Source organism: Macaca nemestrina, chromosome 7 (genome assembly GCF_043159975.1).
Source record: "Macaca nemestrina isolate mMacNem1 chromosome 7, mMacNem.hap1, whole genome shotgun sequence".
NCBI lineage: Eukaryota > Metazoa > Chordata > Mammalia > Primates > Cercopithecidae > Macaca > Macaca nemestrina.
In genome coordinates this window covers 160559531-160574173 of record NC_092131.1, presented here as the reverse complement: position 1 = coordinate 160574173, position 14643 = coordinate 160559531, and the positions used below count along the sequence as shown (strand labels likewise).

Sequence of the window (14643 nt, the reverse complement as noted above, 5' to 3'; positions counted from 1 at the left end):
GCAGCTTCCTGTGCCTCAGCCCTCCGCCCCTCCCTCCTCTGGTGCCCTCTTCCTGTATCCCTGGCATCCACTCAGATCGCTGGAAGATGAGAAGCGCTTTTTATTAGAAGCATCTGCAGGGTGGGGTTCTGCCCAGATGAAGGATGCTCATAGTAGGAGGGCAATCCAGTGCTCCCCATGGACACCTGGGGTGTGTGTAAGGTGGCCTCTGGCCCAAAGATCAAAAGCTGGAAGTGGCTGGGCCTTTCCCTGGGAGGCCTGGGCTGGTTTCCGGCATGGCAAGTGCAGTGCTGCCAGGCCAGCTCCGAGACAGGCCCAGACACAGAGCACAGACTGCAGGGAACAGGGGCCGCTGGCATAACAGGCCACCCAGGAGCCTGAGGAGTACAGGGAGGGACCCTCAGTGCCTCAGTCCTCACCCTCAGGGCTCCTTGGGGCTCAGGAGCGATAGGTGGGATTCCAGAGGTTCTGAGGTTGGAGGCCCCTGGATTTGAGGGGCTTGAGGCCAGAGGAAAGCCAGGGGCCAAGAGGGCTACCTCCCCAACTTTTCAACTTCCCTGGACTCAGTTCCTGGGGCTGTGGGGGTCTTAGGCACGCCAAAGATCTGTTCCCCAGCCCAGAAGCCCCTTCCTCCTCTGGGGTGGGCCCCAGCTCCATTGGCAGGGGTGAATTCAGCACATCAGGGTCCTGTAATAGAAGACTCAGGCAGCACCGGGCATAGAGTTTTCTGGCCCCGCCTCCTGACCCACAAGACCAGGATGTCAGATTAGGTCAGGGGCACACCTGAGTGCAGTACTGAAGACGCTCCAAGATGCTGGCAAAGCTGGGGCGGAGCTCAGGCTCGTGCTGCCAACACTGGGTCATGATGCGGTACCTGGGGAGAGGCAAGAGTTCATGCCCACCCATGGCTGTGAAGGACCTCCCTTCCCAGGCAGCACTCAACTCACACAGGCCCTGGGCAGCCCCTAGGAGGGTCCATCCGGCCCCCTGCAACGACGAAGTCCAGCACCTCCTGGTTGGTGCGCCCAGGATAGGGCATGTAGCCCAGTGAGAAGATCTCCCAGAGAAGCACCCCAAAAGACCTGCATCACAAGTGGGGGAACCAAGTGAGACGCGTCAGGTGCAGCCTCCCCTCACATGAGGTGGCTGGAAAGGACAGGATGAGCCTCAGGGGAGGGGAAGGGTATTATCACCAGGAATCTGTCTTGGATGTGAAGATGCCCTCCAGGAAGGCCTCTGGGGGCATCCACTTGACTGGGAGCAAGGCCCGGTCCCCCCTGCGGTAATAACTGGCCCTACAGGAGGGAGGAGGTGAATGATGAGTTGTTTACCACCAAGGTGCAGGCAAAACCCCCTTGGAGCAAGAGCCTTCCCACCTCCCCAAGTTCCGCACCGGTAGATATCTCGTGCCATCCCGAAGTCCCCAATCTTGGCCACACGGCTGGGCCCAGTGCAGCTCAGCAGGCAGTTCCGCGCAGCAATATCCCTACAGAGTAGGCAAAAAAATCACTGCCAGAATTCAGAAGTTCTTGCTCTTCCTGATCTATTTCCTTAAAAGCTGTGTGGAAGGGCTGTTCCTTGGGGAGGGAGTGGGGATGGGGGTCCCCTGAGCCAGGACTGCTCCTAACCTGTGGATGAAGTGATTTTCCTCCAGGTAGTGGCAGCCCTGGGCTATGTCCTGGGCCAGTTGCAGCAGATCCCGCATGACCAGAGGTGATGGCTGGTCCTGGGTCAGGCAGAGGGACATCAGTCCATGCAGGTCTCAGACACATGGACAGGGTCTTTAGAAGGGCCTGGGGGGCTGAGACAAGGGTCTCACCAGGTGTGGACGACTGTGCCTCAGGAAACTCTTCATGTCCCCTCCAGACATCAGTTCCAGCAGAATGAGGCGAGGGGCGGCCCTGAGGCTGAGCCCCACACACCGCACAATGTTCTGATGGCTAAACTTGCTGAGTGGGGTGGTGGACATACCCCGTCACCAGCAGGGAGATGGAAACTATGTTCTAGGCTCCACAAAGCTGGAAAGGCCCTCTGTGTCCCCTGACTTGCTACCTCAGCCTCAGGGTGAAGAGAAGCTGCTCCTGAGCCTTCCCTTCCCGCCTTCCAGCCCTGCCCCTGGTCCCGCATGCACCTGATGATGAGTGCCTCCATGAGGAAATCCAGCTCATCCTGAGGAGAGCAGAGTTCTGGCAGGGTCTGGGGAGGAAAAGGGCACAGTTTCTGAGTTGCCCTGGACACATCGGGAGGGGGGTTAACCCTAGCTGTAGTCATTGTCCTTCCCTTCAGGGTGTTCCACTCTTCTACCCCCAGCCAGAAGTCCCAATCCTCTCACCTTGATAGCCACCTGCAGGGGACTGGAGTCCCCAGGAAGGCCAGTTACCAGTCCCTCATACACCTCCCCAAAGGCACCATGGCCCAGGGCTCTGCAGGAAGACAGGTTGGAAGGGAGTGGGCAGGCAGCCTGGAGAAGAGCCCTAGAGAGTCTAGTATCCCCTTTACCTCCCCTGCCCCTGCCATATGCCCAGCTGACCCTATACAGACTCTCTCCATACCATGGCATGTCCCCAAGTAGAAGCCCTGCAAGGGTGATGCTGACTGGCATAGAGCCAGGGCAAAAGAGAGGGCAGGTGCGGGTCAGAGTCAAGGTGAGAGTGCATGATGAGGACTTCCCTGGTGTCCCTGCAGATGCCCTGGGAGGGAGGCGATCCCTGGGCTCCAAGAGTCATATTCTCTCTCTTTTTTTTTTTTTTTTTTGAGACGGAGTCTCGCTCTGTCGCCCAGGCTGGAGTGCAGTGGCTGGATCTCAGCTCACTGCAAGCTCCGCTTCCCGGGTTTACGCCATTCTCCTGCCTCAGCCTCCCGAGTAGCTGGGACTACAGGCGCCCGCCACCTCGCCCAGCTAGTTTTTTGTATTTTTAGTAGAGACGGGGTTTCACCATGTTAGCCAGGATGGTCTCGATCTCCTGACCTTGTGATCCGCCCATCTCGGCCTCCCAAAGTGCTGGGATTACAGGCTTGAGCCACCGCGCCCGGCCTCTCTTTTTTTTTTTTAAGACAAAGTCTCGCTCTGTCACCTAGGCTGTAGTGCAATGGTGCAATCTCGGGTCACTACAACCTCTGCCTCCCGGGTTCAAGTGATTCTCCTGCCTCAGCCTCCCGAGTAGCTGGGATTACAGGCACGTGCCACCACACCTGGCTAATTTTTGTGTTTTTAGTGGAGACAGGGTTTCACTATGTTGGCCAGGCTGATCTCGAACTCATGACCTCAGGTGATCCGCCTGCCTTGGCCTCCCAAAGTGCTGAGATTACAGGCGTGAGATCATATTTTTTTTTATTGAGACAGAGTCTCACTCTGTCACCCTGGCTGGAGTGCAATGGTGTGATCTCGGCTCACCACGGCTCACCACAACCTCCGCCTCCCGGGTTAAGGCGACTCTCTTGCCTCAGCCTCCCACGTAGCTGGGATTATAGGCATGCACCACCCCGCCCAGATAATTTTGTATTTTTAGTAGAGATGGGGTTTCTCCATGTTGGTCAGGCTGGTCTCAAACCCCCGACCTCACGTGACCTGCCCGCCTCGACCTCCCAAAGTGCTGGGATTACAGGCGTGAGCCACCACGCCCAGCTGCGAGATCATATTCTAAGAACTGGGACGGAGAGGTGACTTTGAGCAAGTTCCTGGCCCTTCTGGAGCTTCTCCCGGCCTCCCTCTCCCGTACGCAAGGGATGTGGGCCAGATTGTTTCTGGGATTTATAATTCACTACAGCAGGGAGAGAATCAGAGGTGGGGATTCAGACTGCACAGGTTCTCAGGAGGAGGCAGAAGACTCACCTGAGCAGAGTAACATTGGCTGGGGAAACCTCGGTGACACCTGGGGGCAGAGGCCAGGACTGGGCCGGGCCAAGCCCCACCTGGCAATAATAGGGATTGGGGGCCGTCCTGATGGCAGAGGTTCGAAGCTTGCTCAGCTCAAGCTCAGGGCTCGGCAGCCTCGTCTCCCGCAGGCCCTGCCACTTCTTCTGCTTCACTGGGGGTGGGGAGAATAACGGCACACCCTCCGCCTGCCCATCAGGTCTCCCTCCCCCACCTGCCCAGGACACCCCTCCAGGTGCTCATTCTGGTAAACGTTTTCCCCAGGCCTCCCCAGCTCCCTCCTATCTTAGAGTCCCACAGGAGTCTACCACTGCTCTGCTGCGGTGAGTGGTCGTGAAGTCAGCCCCGGGACCCCACAGAAGCCCACCCCAGCTCATTGGAGAGGAGCAGCCTTGAATCAGCTGTGCCTGCTAGATGCTTCGTACCCAGAATCAGGACCCCACACACCATAAAGAGGCTCAGTGTTGAGGTTGCCACCACAGCCACCATCAGAACCAGAGGGCCTGGGGGGTTGGGCAGGTCTAGGGAGAAAGAGAGACACCTCCAGTGGGAAGGTCTTCTCTGTTCCTCTACCCTCAAGTTTTACCCACGCTTCAAGACTCAGCTCAAGTGTTAATTTTTCCATGAAGCCTTCCCCCATTATCCTGGGCAAAAGCAACCTCTCCCTCTTGAACACCCCTAAGGCACTTTATACCTCCCACAACAATCGTCACTTGAGATATACATTTACATAGCTATATCTAAACAGCCTCCCACACTGGACGACATGCCTCTGAAAGGCACTGTGCACCCATGAATCTCCAGTCCCCTGCCCAGCACCCACCACAGGGCCTGGCACGCAGCAAATCTCTATACCATCTTTCCCAGTGGCCTACTGCTCCTCCCAGTCTGTGACCCCAGGAGTCCAGACCTTGGGCAAAGGTAGGACATACCCATGCAGGTGACGTTATCCACAGCTAGCTCCATGCCTTCTGGGCACAGGCACTCAGCCAACTGGAGCTCTGCCTGCCATTGGCAGTCTTTCAAAGGGCAGTGACTGCAGTTGAGGTGCCTTCGGATTTCTACCTCTCCGTGGTTCTCGGTGACTGTGAGTAAAAGAACTGATATGGTATGGTGTGGTGGGGCTGGGGCTGGGATATATTAAATACATGCCTTTGGCTGGGTATGGTGGCACACGCCTACAATCACTGCACTTTGGGAGGCCGAGGTGGGCGAATCACCAGAGGTCAGGAGTTCAAGACCAGCCTGGCCAACCCCGCCTCTGCTAAAAATACAAAAATTAGCCGGGTGTGGTGGCGCATGCCTGCAATCCCAGCTACTCCAGAGATTGAGGCTGCAGAATCACTTGAACCTGGGAGGCGGAGGTTGCAGTGACCCAAGCTCGCACCACTGCACTTCAGCCTGGGTGATAGAGTGAGACTCTGTCTCAAAAATAAAAATAAATAAATAAATAAATAAATAAATACATGCCTTTTCCAGCCACATGGTTAATTCTTGTCCAGGACTTTAGAGCAAAGAGCAGCACCAAGCTTACAAGGGCGGTGAGAGAAGCTGGGGGACTTCTGTCAAGCCTGCACACTCCCAGGTATTTGAAGTGAATTCATAGCAAGGGGGTACTTGACAAGCACGCAGCATGCCCTGCATTGGCATCCAGCACAACTGACAGCCCACTTTTCTTTTTTTTAAGACAGAGTTTTGCTCTTATCGCCCAGGCTGGAGTGCAATGGCACGATGACAGCCCACTTTTCTTTTTTTTTTTTTTTTTTTTTTTTTTTTGAGACGGAGTCTCGCTCTGTCGCCCAGGCTGGAGTGCAGTGGCCCGATCTCAGCTCACTGCAAGCTCCGCCTCCTGGGTTCACGCCATTCTCCTGTCTCAGCCTCCTGAGTAGCTGGGACTACAGGCTCCCGCCACCTCGCCCGGCTAGTTTTTTTTGTATTTTTTAGTAGAGACGGGGTTTCACCGTGTTAGCCAGGATGGTCTCCATCTCCTGACCTCATGATCCGCTCGTCTCGGCCTCCCAAAGTGCTGGGATTACAGGCTTGCGCCACCGCGCCCGGCCGACAGCCCACTTTTCAAATGACCCTGTGCTATGCAAGAATCCTGTGCTATGAAAGGTTATTCACGGTGCAGATGGCTCTTCAGTGCAGTGCAGGAGTGGGTTCAGGGATTGAGGAAGAAGTCCAGGCCAGGCTGAGAGGTGGGGTTGGGGCCAATACCTGCCAGAGGCTGCAGATAGAGCTCGCTGCTGGGGTGTATGAAGGATACTCCATCTTCCCCATCAGCCCAGAGGTTGTCAGTCTCTGAAGCATCACCCCCTGGAAGTGGAGAGTGATGGAGGGTTTGACTGCAAAAATGGGGGATGGGGGAGAAGCTGGAATCTCCCAGTGGAAATCCCAGTGTGGCCTTCTCTTCTCCAGCATCATGATGCAAGTGCTGTCTGTTCACAAGTGGGAGTGAAGGAGGTGAGGAAGGGGTAATCAGCTGGAGACTGAAGGCCTAGCTCAGGCTGGCTGTGACGCTTGATGCCTCCTGCCTGCCTGAACCCTTCCTGTCCCATGTCCTCACAGTCCCTTTCTGTGGGAATATAGATGATGTGCGTACGTATGAACAGAACAGCCCGGACAGGCACAAAGGCATTTACACTAGTCATTTCCAGACTTGAGGACTGATCAAAACACAGATGACTGGGACTATCCCCTAGAGTTTCTGATTCAGTATGTTACAGAAGGGCTGAGAATTCACATTTCTTTTTAAAAATTAATTTTTAATGAAAAATAAAAATTCAGGGCTCACGCCTGTAATCCCAGCACTTTGGGAGGCTGACAGGGGCGGATCATGAGGTCAGGAGACCAAGACCAGCCTGACCAACATGGTGAAACCCCATCTCTACTAAAAATACAAAAATTAGCCGGGCATGGTGGTGCATGCCTGTAATCCCAGCTACTCAGGAGGTTGAGGCAGGAGAATTGCTTGAACCCAGGAGGCAGAGGTTGCAGTGAGCCAAGACTGTACCACTGCACTCCAGCCTGGGTGACAGAGCCAGACTCCGTCTCAAAAAAAAATTCATATATTTATTGTATACAACATGATGTTTTGAAATATGTAAACATTGTGCAATGGCTAATTCAAACCAATATATGCACTATCTCACATACTTATTTTCTGTGGTAAAAGCACCTATAATCTACTCTCTTACCAATTTTCTTTTCCTTTTTTTTTTTGAGACAGAGTCTTGCTCTGTCACCCAGGCTAGAGTGCAGTGGTGCGATCTTGGCTCACTGCAACCTCCACCTCCCGGGCTCAAGCGAGTTTCCTGTCTCAGCCTCCCGAGTAGCTGGGACTACAGGCATATGCCACGATGCCCGGCTAATTTTTGTATTTTTAGTACAGACAGGGGTTTCACCATATTGGCCAGGCAGGTCTCGAACTCCTGACCTAAAGATTCACCCGCCTCCGCCTCCCAAAGTGTTGGGATTACAGGTGTGAGCCACCGCACCCGGCCTCTCTTAGCAATTTTCAAGAATACATCGTCATTAACTACAGCCACCATGTAGTACAGTAGATTCTGGAAGGTATTCCTCCTATCTAACTGCCATTTTGCATTTTTTTGACCAGCATCTCCCTAACCTTCCCCCAACTCCCAGGATAATTTGCATTTTTTTTTTTTTTTTTTAATTTTTGAGACAGAATTTCCCTCTTGTCGCCCAGGCTGAAGTGCAATGGAGTTCTCAGCTCACTGCAACTTCTGCCTCCCAGGTTCAAGTGATTCTCCTGCCTCAGCCTCCAGAGTAGCTGGGATTACAGGCTCCCGCCACCATGCCGGGCTAATTTTTGTATTTTTAGTAAAGACAGGGTTTCACCAGGTTGGCCAGACTGGTCTTGAGCTGGTGACCTCAGGTGATCCACCTGCCTTGGCCTCCCAGAGTGCTGGGATTACAGGCGAGAGCCACCAGGCCCAGCCGATAATTTGCATTTCGAACAACTTAGGTTGTGTGGATTATTGCTGGTTCCTGGACCACACTTTGAGGACCACTGACTTAACCCAATCCTGCCTTTCTGCCCTCCTGCTCAGCTTGCTCACTTGGCCAGCTCTAAATTCTGACGACTGCTACAGAACAAGGCAGGGACCTGCTGTGATGGGAAATATCCTGGATTGAATGGAAATATAGGGAGTCTTGTCTGCATGCTGATTTGCAATATATTCGACCTCCTTTTCTAAGAGCTCCTGCTTTGCCTGGAGCTGCTGAGAAGGGCTTAATGCCTCTCCCACACCTATCCTCCTGAGGGCTCCAGCCTGTGCTGAGTTTCTAACATCACCTCACCCTCGGGCCTGCTCAGGTGCCCTCTCCAACGGTGCACCTACCCCGATAGCCGCCGCCGCCTCCGCCCGCAGTGCAGGCCCCGCCGCCGCCCCCGAAGCCGCCGGCCGCGGCCCAACCAAGGGTCGCCCAAGCCTCGGAGCAGCCCTGGCCGCCCTCCGCCCCCTCCTGCAGTGAGCGGCCGGCCTGCGGAGAGGGAGCCCGCGACGTCCAGCCGCCCCCACCACCTGCAGAGTGACAGCAGGAAGGTTGGCAGCCACACGGGGAGCACGCCCGCCTCTCCCCACAGCCCCGCGCCCTCACCTGCCGCCCCGCCTGTCCCGCCGCTTCCGGGCGCCTCCGAGCGGTTCTCCAGTTTCTCGGGGGCGGCCTGAGTCCGGCCTCGGTCCCGCGGCCTCAGGTAGGCCCGACCGCCGCCTCCGGCCGCCACCAGCAGCGGTTCCAGCTCTCCGGCGCGCACCTGTGGGACCAGCGGCGTGTTCCAGGACGCGCCCTCCAGCCGTCCAGGGGCACTGCCACTGGGCGAGGGCTCCCGCCCCGGAGGACCGGATAAGGGCAGGGGCCCCCAGCCCAGCCCAGCTCAGGTATAGGGGGACCCCAACGGACGGACGGAGCGCGGGTGCGTGCGCGACCCTGGGGAGAGGATTAGGACCCCCACGCTGAGCGCTGAAGGGAGCACGTACCCGGAAAACGTAGGTGGCGCCCCCGCCACCCCCGCCACCTCCCGCCCAGCGCCGCGACCCTGGGACCTCTTCGCTCCCATCCATCGCCGCGTGCTCTTCAACAGCTCGAGACTCCCCGAGGCAGAGGAGCTGGCTCTCCGGGCTACCCTGCGGGCAGCGGGGGCGGGAATCGGCGGGGCCCGGGAGCCTCCCCTCGCTGTGCTGGTGACCCGGCACCGAGGAAAGCACGCTCCCCAGGCCCCCAGGCAGCCCTCGCCCCGCGGCGCCGGCGCCGCCCCATCCCCACTGGCTGCGCTCACTCCGGGACAGGCGTCCTCTCCCTGCTGCCCCACCAGGATGTACAGCGACTCCCCGAGACCGAGGGAGAAGATTGCTGAGACGAAGACGCCATGCGCCCGCGACAGGTGGTTCTTGGCGCCTTTGCCGCCCGCGGCTCCGTAGGCTGAGATCCTGCGGGGAGCGGTCGGTGAGTCCCCGGCCCTCGGTGCTAACAGAAGTTGGCAACAGAGAAGGCTCCAGAATTATTTTTTATCTGAGGGACTTGGAGGCTGCAATCGACTCTGACGGGATGGAAAGGGCAGGTTTGCACACCAAAAGTTCAGATATTACACTTATTTCAGGAGGGTTCGTGGAAATGTGGGGAGGCTCAAGTACCCCTTGGCGCCGCCCTGGTTGGGGGCCTTCCGCTCGGTGTAAGAGGGTCCGGGTCAGGGCTAACTCGGTGGCAACTATTGCCACCTTGAAGGGCACTCAAGGTGGACCTCTCTGCGGAATACTCCGAGACACAAGGGGGTGCGCAAGTGGCCTTCGTTCCCCTGACGGTGAAACCTCCAACTAGCAGGTCACTGCCCACCCTACCCCCTCCCCGCACTTACAGATACTGGCCAGGGCCCGGCACGCGCCACAGCTGCACGCCTCTCAGCTGCCCGGCGGCCCCCACGGTCACCACCACGCTGGTCCCCGCGTAGGCCCCATCACATTGTGTCTGTGTGGGTCCATGCCGGCCGCTGGCCCCGCAGGTAGAAAACAGCCAGGACCCCTCGGTGCCTGAGAGCAAGGAGTGAGGCAAGGGTCGTCGAGCCCCTGGCTGGGCCAGAGGGGTCTGGTGTGGTGAGCGGAAGAGGAAGGAGGCGCCTAAAGCTCACCCAGAGAATTCAGCTGGGAGGCTGGCTCCAAGATGCTAGGCGGGGCGCTGACTTTCGGGTCCTGGGGGCCAGGACTTGCCAGCGGCAGGGGTGAGGACGGCTGAAAAGGCTCCTGGGAACCCGGGCTAGAGCAGAGAATGGCGCCTGAAAGGTGTTGGGAGAGGCGCAGGACATTAAGGCGGGTGGAAATAGGAAATAAAAGAAAGAGAGAACCCCGCAACAGCTGCCCTTGCGGTCGCGGCCACACCCCTCACCCTGCCCAGCCCCCCTCTCAGCCTGGAAGCCACTACCCGACTCCGGTCGCAGAAGCCCCGCGGGTGCTCGCTGATAGCTCTACCAGTTTCTCTCCTCGACCGCCCTTCCCAGAGAATAACTTAGAGGCTGCACTGAATTTGGTCCTGCAGCCTCTCCAATACTTTCCTCGACTTAGATTGGTTGCCCCGCCCCAAGGCGGTGCTGAGACCCCAAAGAATGTTCCTCCTTCCCAAGCTGCGTGATCCAGACTCTGGGATTCGCACTACTTGGCACTTCTCCGCCCGCACTCCAGAAGCACGGACCGGAGAAATGTGGTTGTGAGAGTTCGAGGCCTCTGGAGGAACCACCGACACCTGGCCTGTTGCGACCGGCCACCCACAAGCCTAGGAAGGTGCCTTTGGCTGGACGGTCCCCTGACCGCCAGACAGCACTTACCCACAGCTCCGAACCACACCAGCAGCCGGCCCCAGCGTCCCATCCCTGTTAGGTCCACCCGGCAACAACAGCCCTTGCGGTCGTGGCCACACCCCTGTCAACCTGAAGTTGACAGCTCACTTGGCCACCGCAGCCCTGGCCGCCACTTACAGGGGTGTGCTGCGGCCGGCGAGACACTCCCTGGACCTAAAGCCGGCCTGGCCACGCCCACCTCAGACCCCAGGACGCCAGAGGAGGAAAGGGAGGGGCGTGTGGGCAGCGAGGTCCCTACGCTTCCGGGAGGAGCCTTAAGGAGTCCCCACCCAGGGGCTCTAGTCTCCAGCCGTCAGATGTGCCGCAGCCTGCTGGGAGCTGGGGTAGGTTTGAGGCCGGAGAGGAGGTGCCCCACTCTTAAAGCGGGAGCTACACCTCGGACACCAGGTGGGGGCTTCCAGGTTCCTGAGGACAGGAGCAGCGGAGTGTGCACTTCATTTGTGGTAGTGGTGGTGGTGGGTGTGTGGCACGGGTCACCACACGTGGGAAGTACTCTCTAAACTGCCCCAAGTAAGGCCTCATCACCTGCCATTACTTGTGCCTTTCAGTGGTGCCTTTGTGACTGCAAGGCTGAACCTCCCTGCTACCCCCAGAAACCTGGATCTCTGTGTTTGCCTAATATAATTCCGTTGCCCGTGTTACCCCTGTGCACAGCTTCTCACTGTGATGGGGTAAAAGACTGGACCAGACGTTAGAAGATCTGAGTGCTTTTAGTAGCACTGAAGGACGATAGATGATAGGTAGACAGATCGATCGATCGATTGATCTTGAGCACTAGTACTAGCACCTCTGGTAAATGGGTGATGTAGCACAGGCCACAATTGCTCTGAGAGTTTCCCCACCACCTGCAAAATCATATGAAGGGAAATTGCTCTGTAAGCTACAAGGTACCCTACAAATGTGGGAGCCACTCCCTTCAGGTAGTTTTGTGTCTTGAGTCTTCGATCATTTGCTTAAAATTCTAACTTGAGGGCCGGGTGCAGTGGCTCATGCCTATAATCCTAGCACTTTGGGAGGCCGAGGCAGGCAGATCACCTGAGGTCAGAAGTTTGAGACTAGATAGACCAATATGGCAAAACCCCATCTCTACTAAAAATACAAAATTAGCCAGGCGTGGTAGTGCACGCCTGTAATCCCAGCTACTCGGGAGGCTGAGGCAGAGAATTGCTTGAACCCCGAAGGCGGAGGTTGCAGTGAGCCAAGATTGCACCACTGCACTCCAGCCTGGGCGACACAGTGAGACTCCGTCTCAACAAAACAAACAAAAAACAAAAAAAACTCCTGGTCTCTATTCCCTAGTTATCACTATGAGATCACGGAATTTACCTTGCAAGGCCTCTTTAGGCCACTGCTCTTCAAATTGTGGTTGTGTAGTTGGTTCTGAATATCAGCATCAGGCCGGGCGCGGTGGCTCAAGCCTGTAATCCCAGCACTTTGGGAGGCCGAGGCGGGCGGATCACAAGGTCAGGAGATCGAGACCATCCTGGCTGACACGGTGAAACCCCGTCTCTACTAAAAAATACAAAAAACTAGCCGGGCGAGGTGGCGGGCGCCTGTAGTCCCAGCTACTGGGGAGGCTGAGGCAGGAGAATGGCGTGAACCCGGGAGGCAGAGCTTGCAGTGAGCCGAGATCCGGCCACTGCACTCCAGCCTGGGCAACAGAGCGAGACTCCGTCTCAAAAAAAAAAAAAAAAAAAAAAAGAATATCAGCATCAGTATCACCTGGGAACTTGTTAGAAATGCAGATTCTTGGGTTTCACCCCAGACGTACTGAATCAGCAGCTTCTGGTGGTAGGGCCCAGTTATCCTTTTTAAAATACCATCCAGGTGATTTTTGTCACAAAGTTTGAGAATCATTGGTATTTGCTGATACAGTAGTTGCTTAATAAAACCTATTGGGGCCGTGCGCCGTGGCTCACGTTTGTAATCCCAGCACTTTGGGAGGCCGAGGTAGGCGTACTGCCTGAGCTCAGGAGTCCGAGACCACCCTGGGCAACATGGCAAAACCCTGCCTCTAATAAAAATACAAAAAGTTAGCTGCGCATGGTAGTGTGCGCCTGTAGTCCCTGCTACTTCAGAGGCTGAGGCATGAAAATCGCTTGAGCCCGGGAAACAGAGGTTGCAGTGAGCCAAGATCATGCCACTGCACTCTGGCTTGGGCTAGAGTGAGACTCTGTCTCAAAAAAAAAAAAAAAAAAATGCTGGGCCAGTGGCTCACGCCTGTAATACCAGCACTTTTGGAGGCTGAGGTGGGTGGATCACGAGGTCAGGAGTTCAAGACCAGCCTGTCCAACATGGCGAAACCCCGTCTCTACTAAAAATACAAAAATTATCCGGACGTGGTGGCACGTGCCTTTAATCCCAGCTACTTGGGAGGCTGAGGCAGGAGACTGGCTTGAACTAGGGAGGCAGAGGTTGTGGTGAGCTGAGATTACCCCACTGCACATCAGCCTGCATGACAGAGCAAGACTCTGTATCAAAAAAAAAAAAAAAAAAAAAAAAACAAAACCAAAAAATCTATTGGATAATTCTGTGTTCAGCAGCTCCATTTATGAAGACTGGGTTCTCTCTACCTACTGACAGGGCTAAGCCTTGGCATACTGCTCTCTGATTACCTGCAAACACAGTAAGTAATTCCACACAGCAAAAGACAGTCTAAGAAAGCCTAAGTTTTAGAATTCAGACAAAAGAACAATGTAGAAACTACCAAAATAGGCCAGGTGTAGTGGCTCACGCCTGTAATCTTAGCACTTTGGGAGTCTGAGGTGGGTGGACTACTTGAGCTCAGGAATTCAAGACCAACCTGGGCAACATGGTGAAACCCTGTCTCTACAAATACAAAAAATTAGCCAGGCATGGTGGTACTTGCCTGTGGTCCCAGCCACTCAGGAGGCAGAGGTGGGAGAATGGCTTGAGCCCAGGAGGTCGAGGCTACAGTGAGCTATGATCATGCCACTGCACTCCAGCCTGGGTGACAGAGTAAGACCCTGTCTCAGAAATAAATAGACAGACAGATAGACAGACAGACAGACATGGCATCTCACTATGTTGGCCAGGCTGGAATTGAATTCCTGGAATCAAGTGATCATCCTGCCTCAGCCTCCCAAGTAGTTGGGACTACAGGTGTTCACTACTGTGCCTGGCAGGTCCCATATTCTTGCTGTCTCCAGATGTGGACAAAGTTTTTACCTCCCACTTATGATTCTTCCCCATCTCTCTCACAGCAGTCCTGCTCCTCACCTGGGATAACCCACCCCCACATACTAACCCTGAACTAACATGGCTGAAATCAGTCCAAATCAGATTTCCGGGAGATAAAAAACATTTTAATGTACAACTATAGCATTCATATACCTTAGCCCGGGGCAGGGGTTGGGAGTTAGGTAAGAAGGGATGCATTTAGTTTGCCCTGTCCCCAAAGAGGGGGTAAATAGCTAAGCTGCTCTTCACTCCCAGCACAGACCTTCAGAAGCCCCAGGTATCAGGATGTAATGGTAGGGCTCATTCTGCTCCAAAACAGCTCAAACCACCTGCTCCCAGGAAGGCAAGCTTTCTGCTCCTTGGTCTTCTGCCTGCCATTAGGACACAATGTCCTTTGTCTGGCCAGGCATCTGTTGAAAGGCTGGATACAGGACAATGTACCCATCTTTCCATCTATAGCAACTATCCTAGGTCTCTGATACCCCCTTTTGGAGCACCGTTGAAGTCAGTCTCTGGAGGTAGTGCTGACGCAGAGGGGGCAACTGAGAATAGAGCTCAAAGCCCTCTGGGAGTGTGGAATTGGGAAGCTTATAGTGGAGGAGGTGCTGCCGGAGACCCTGCAGAGAGGAAAGAAACCTTATGAAGTAGGTAATGAGATCCTGTTGTGGTCTCTGTCCCCCAAGATCCTCTAATATCC

General features: G+C 55.6%; 2 protein-coding genes across 6 annotated transcripts in view; both read right to left on the bottom strand.

The window, feature by feature from the left end:
- Nucleotides 1-80: 80 nt before the first annotated feature.
- Nucleotides 81-11401, bottom strand: LOC105491945 (leukocyte receptor tyrosine kinase). Of its 2 annotated transcripts, XM_071067060.1 has the most exons (20): nucleotides 10713-11401; nucleotides 10023-10166; nucleotides 9753-9924; nucleotides 9177-9327; nucleotides 8878-9024; nucleotides 8498-8654; nucleotides 8239-8421; nucleotides 6092-6190; nucleotides 4807-4959; nucleotides 4300-4395; nucleotides 3833-4028; nucleotides 2333-2423; nucleotides 2132-2196; nucleotides 1820-1949; nucleotides 1629-1726; nucleotides 1394-1486; nucleotides 1194-1295; nucleotides 948-1082; nucleotides 784-874; nucleotides 81-687 (listed from the first exon to the last, which is right to left on the bottom strand). In XM_071067060.1, exons 1-20 carry the CDS (start codon nucleotides 10753-10755, stop codon nucleotides 439-441), a joined length of 2595 nt encoding a protein of 864 aa, XP_070923161.1. In that variant the 5' UTR covers nucleotides 10756-11401; the 3' UTR covers nucleotides 81-438. The 2 variants fall into 2 exon arrangements, with proteins under 2 accessions (XP_070923161.1, XP_070923162.1); XM_071067061.1 differs by lacking the exons at nucleotides 2333-2423; nucleotides 8239-8421 and having other exon boundaries at nucleotides 3833-3912.
- Nucleotides 11402-14049: 2648 nt separating this feature from the next.
- LOC105491930 (RNA polymerase II associated protein 1) overlaps nucleotides 14050-14643 on the bottom strand; it is a 28980-nt gene continuing 28386 nt past the window's right edge. For all 4 annotated transcript variants that reach the window (XM_011758716.2, XM_011758704.2, XM_011758705.3 and 1 more), the window contains exon 25: nucleotides 14050-14563. In XM_011758716.2, coding sequence (XP_011757018.2) covers nucleotides 14414-14563 — 150 coding nt within the window. In that variant the 3' untranslated portion in view covers nucleotides 14050-14413. The remainder of the gene's footprint in view (nucleotides 14564-14643) is intronic.

Coding starts and splice junctions, on each gene's coding strand:
- LOC105491945 (XM_071067060.1), bottom strand. CDS start 10,755: ATGGGACGCTGGGGCCGGCTGCTGGTGTGGTTCGGAGCTGTGG. Junction 6,191..8,238: donor AGGCGGCGGCGGCTATCGGG/GTAGGTGCACCG, acceptor CTCCACTTCCAG/GGGGTGATGCTTCAGAGACT. Junction 875..947: donor AGGGGCTGCCCAGGGCCTGT/GTGAGTTGAGTG, acceptor GCCTCTCCCCAG/GTACCGCATCATGACCCAGT.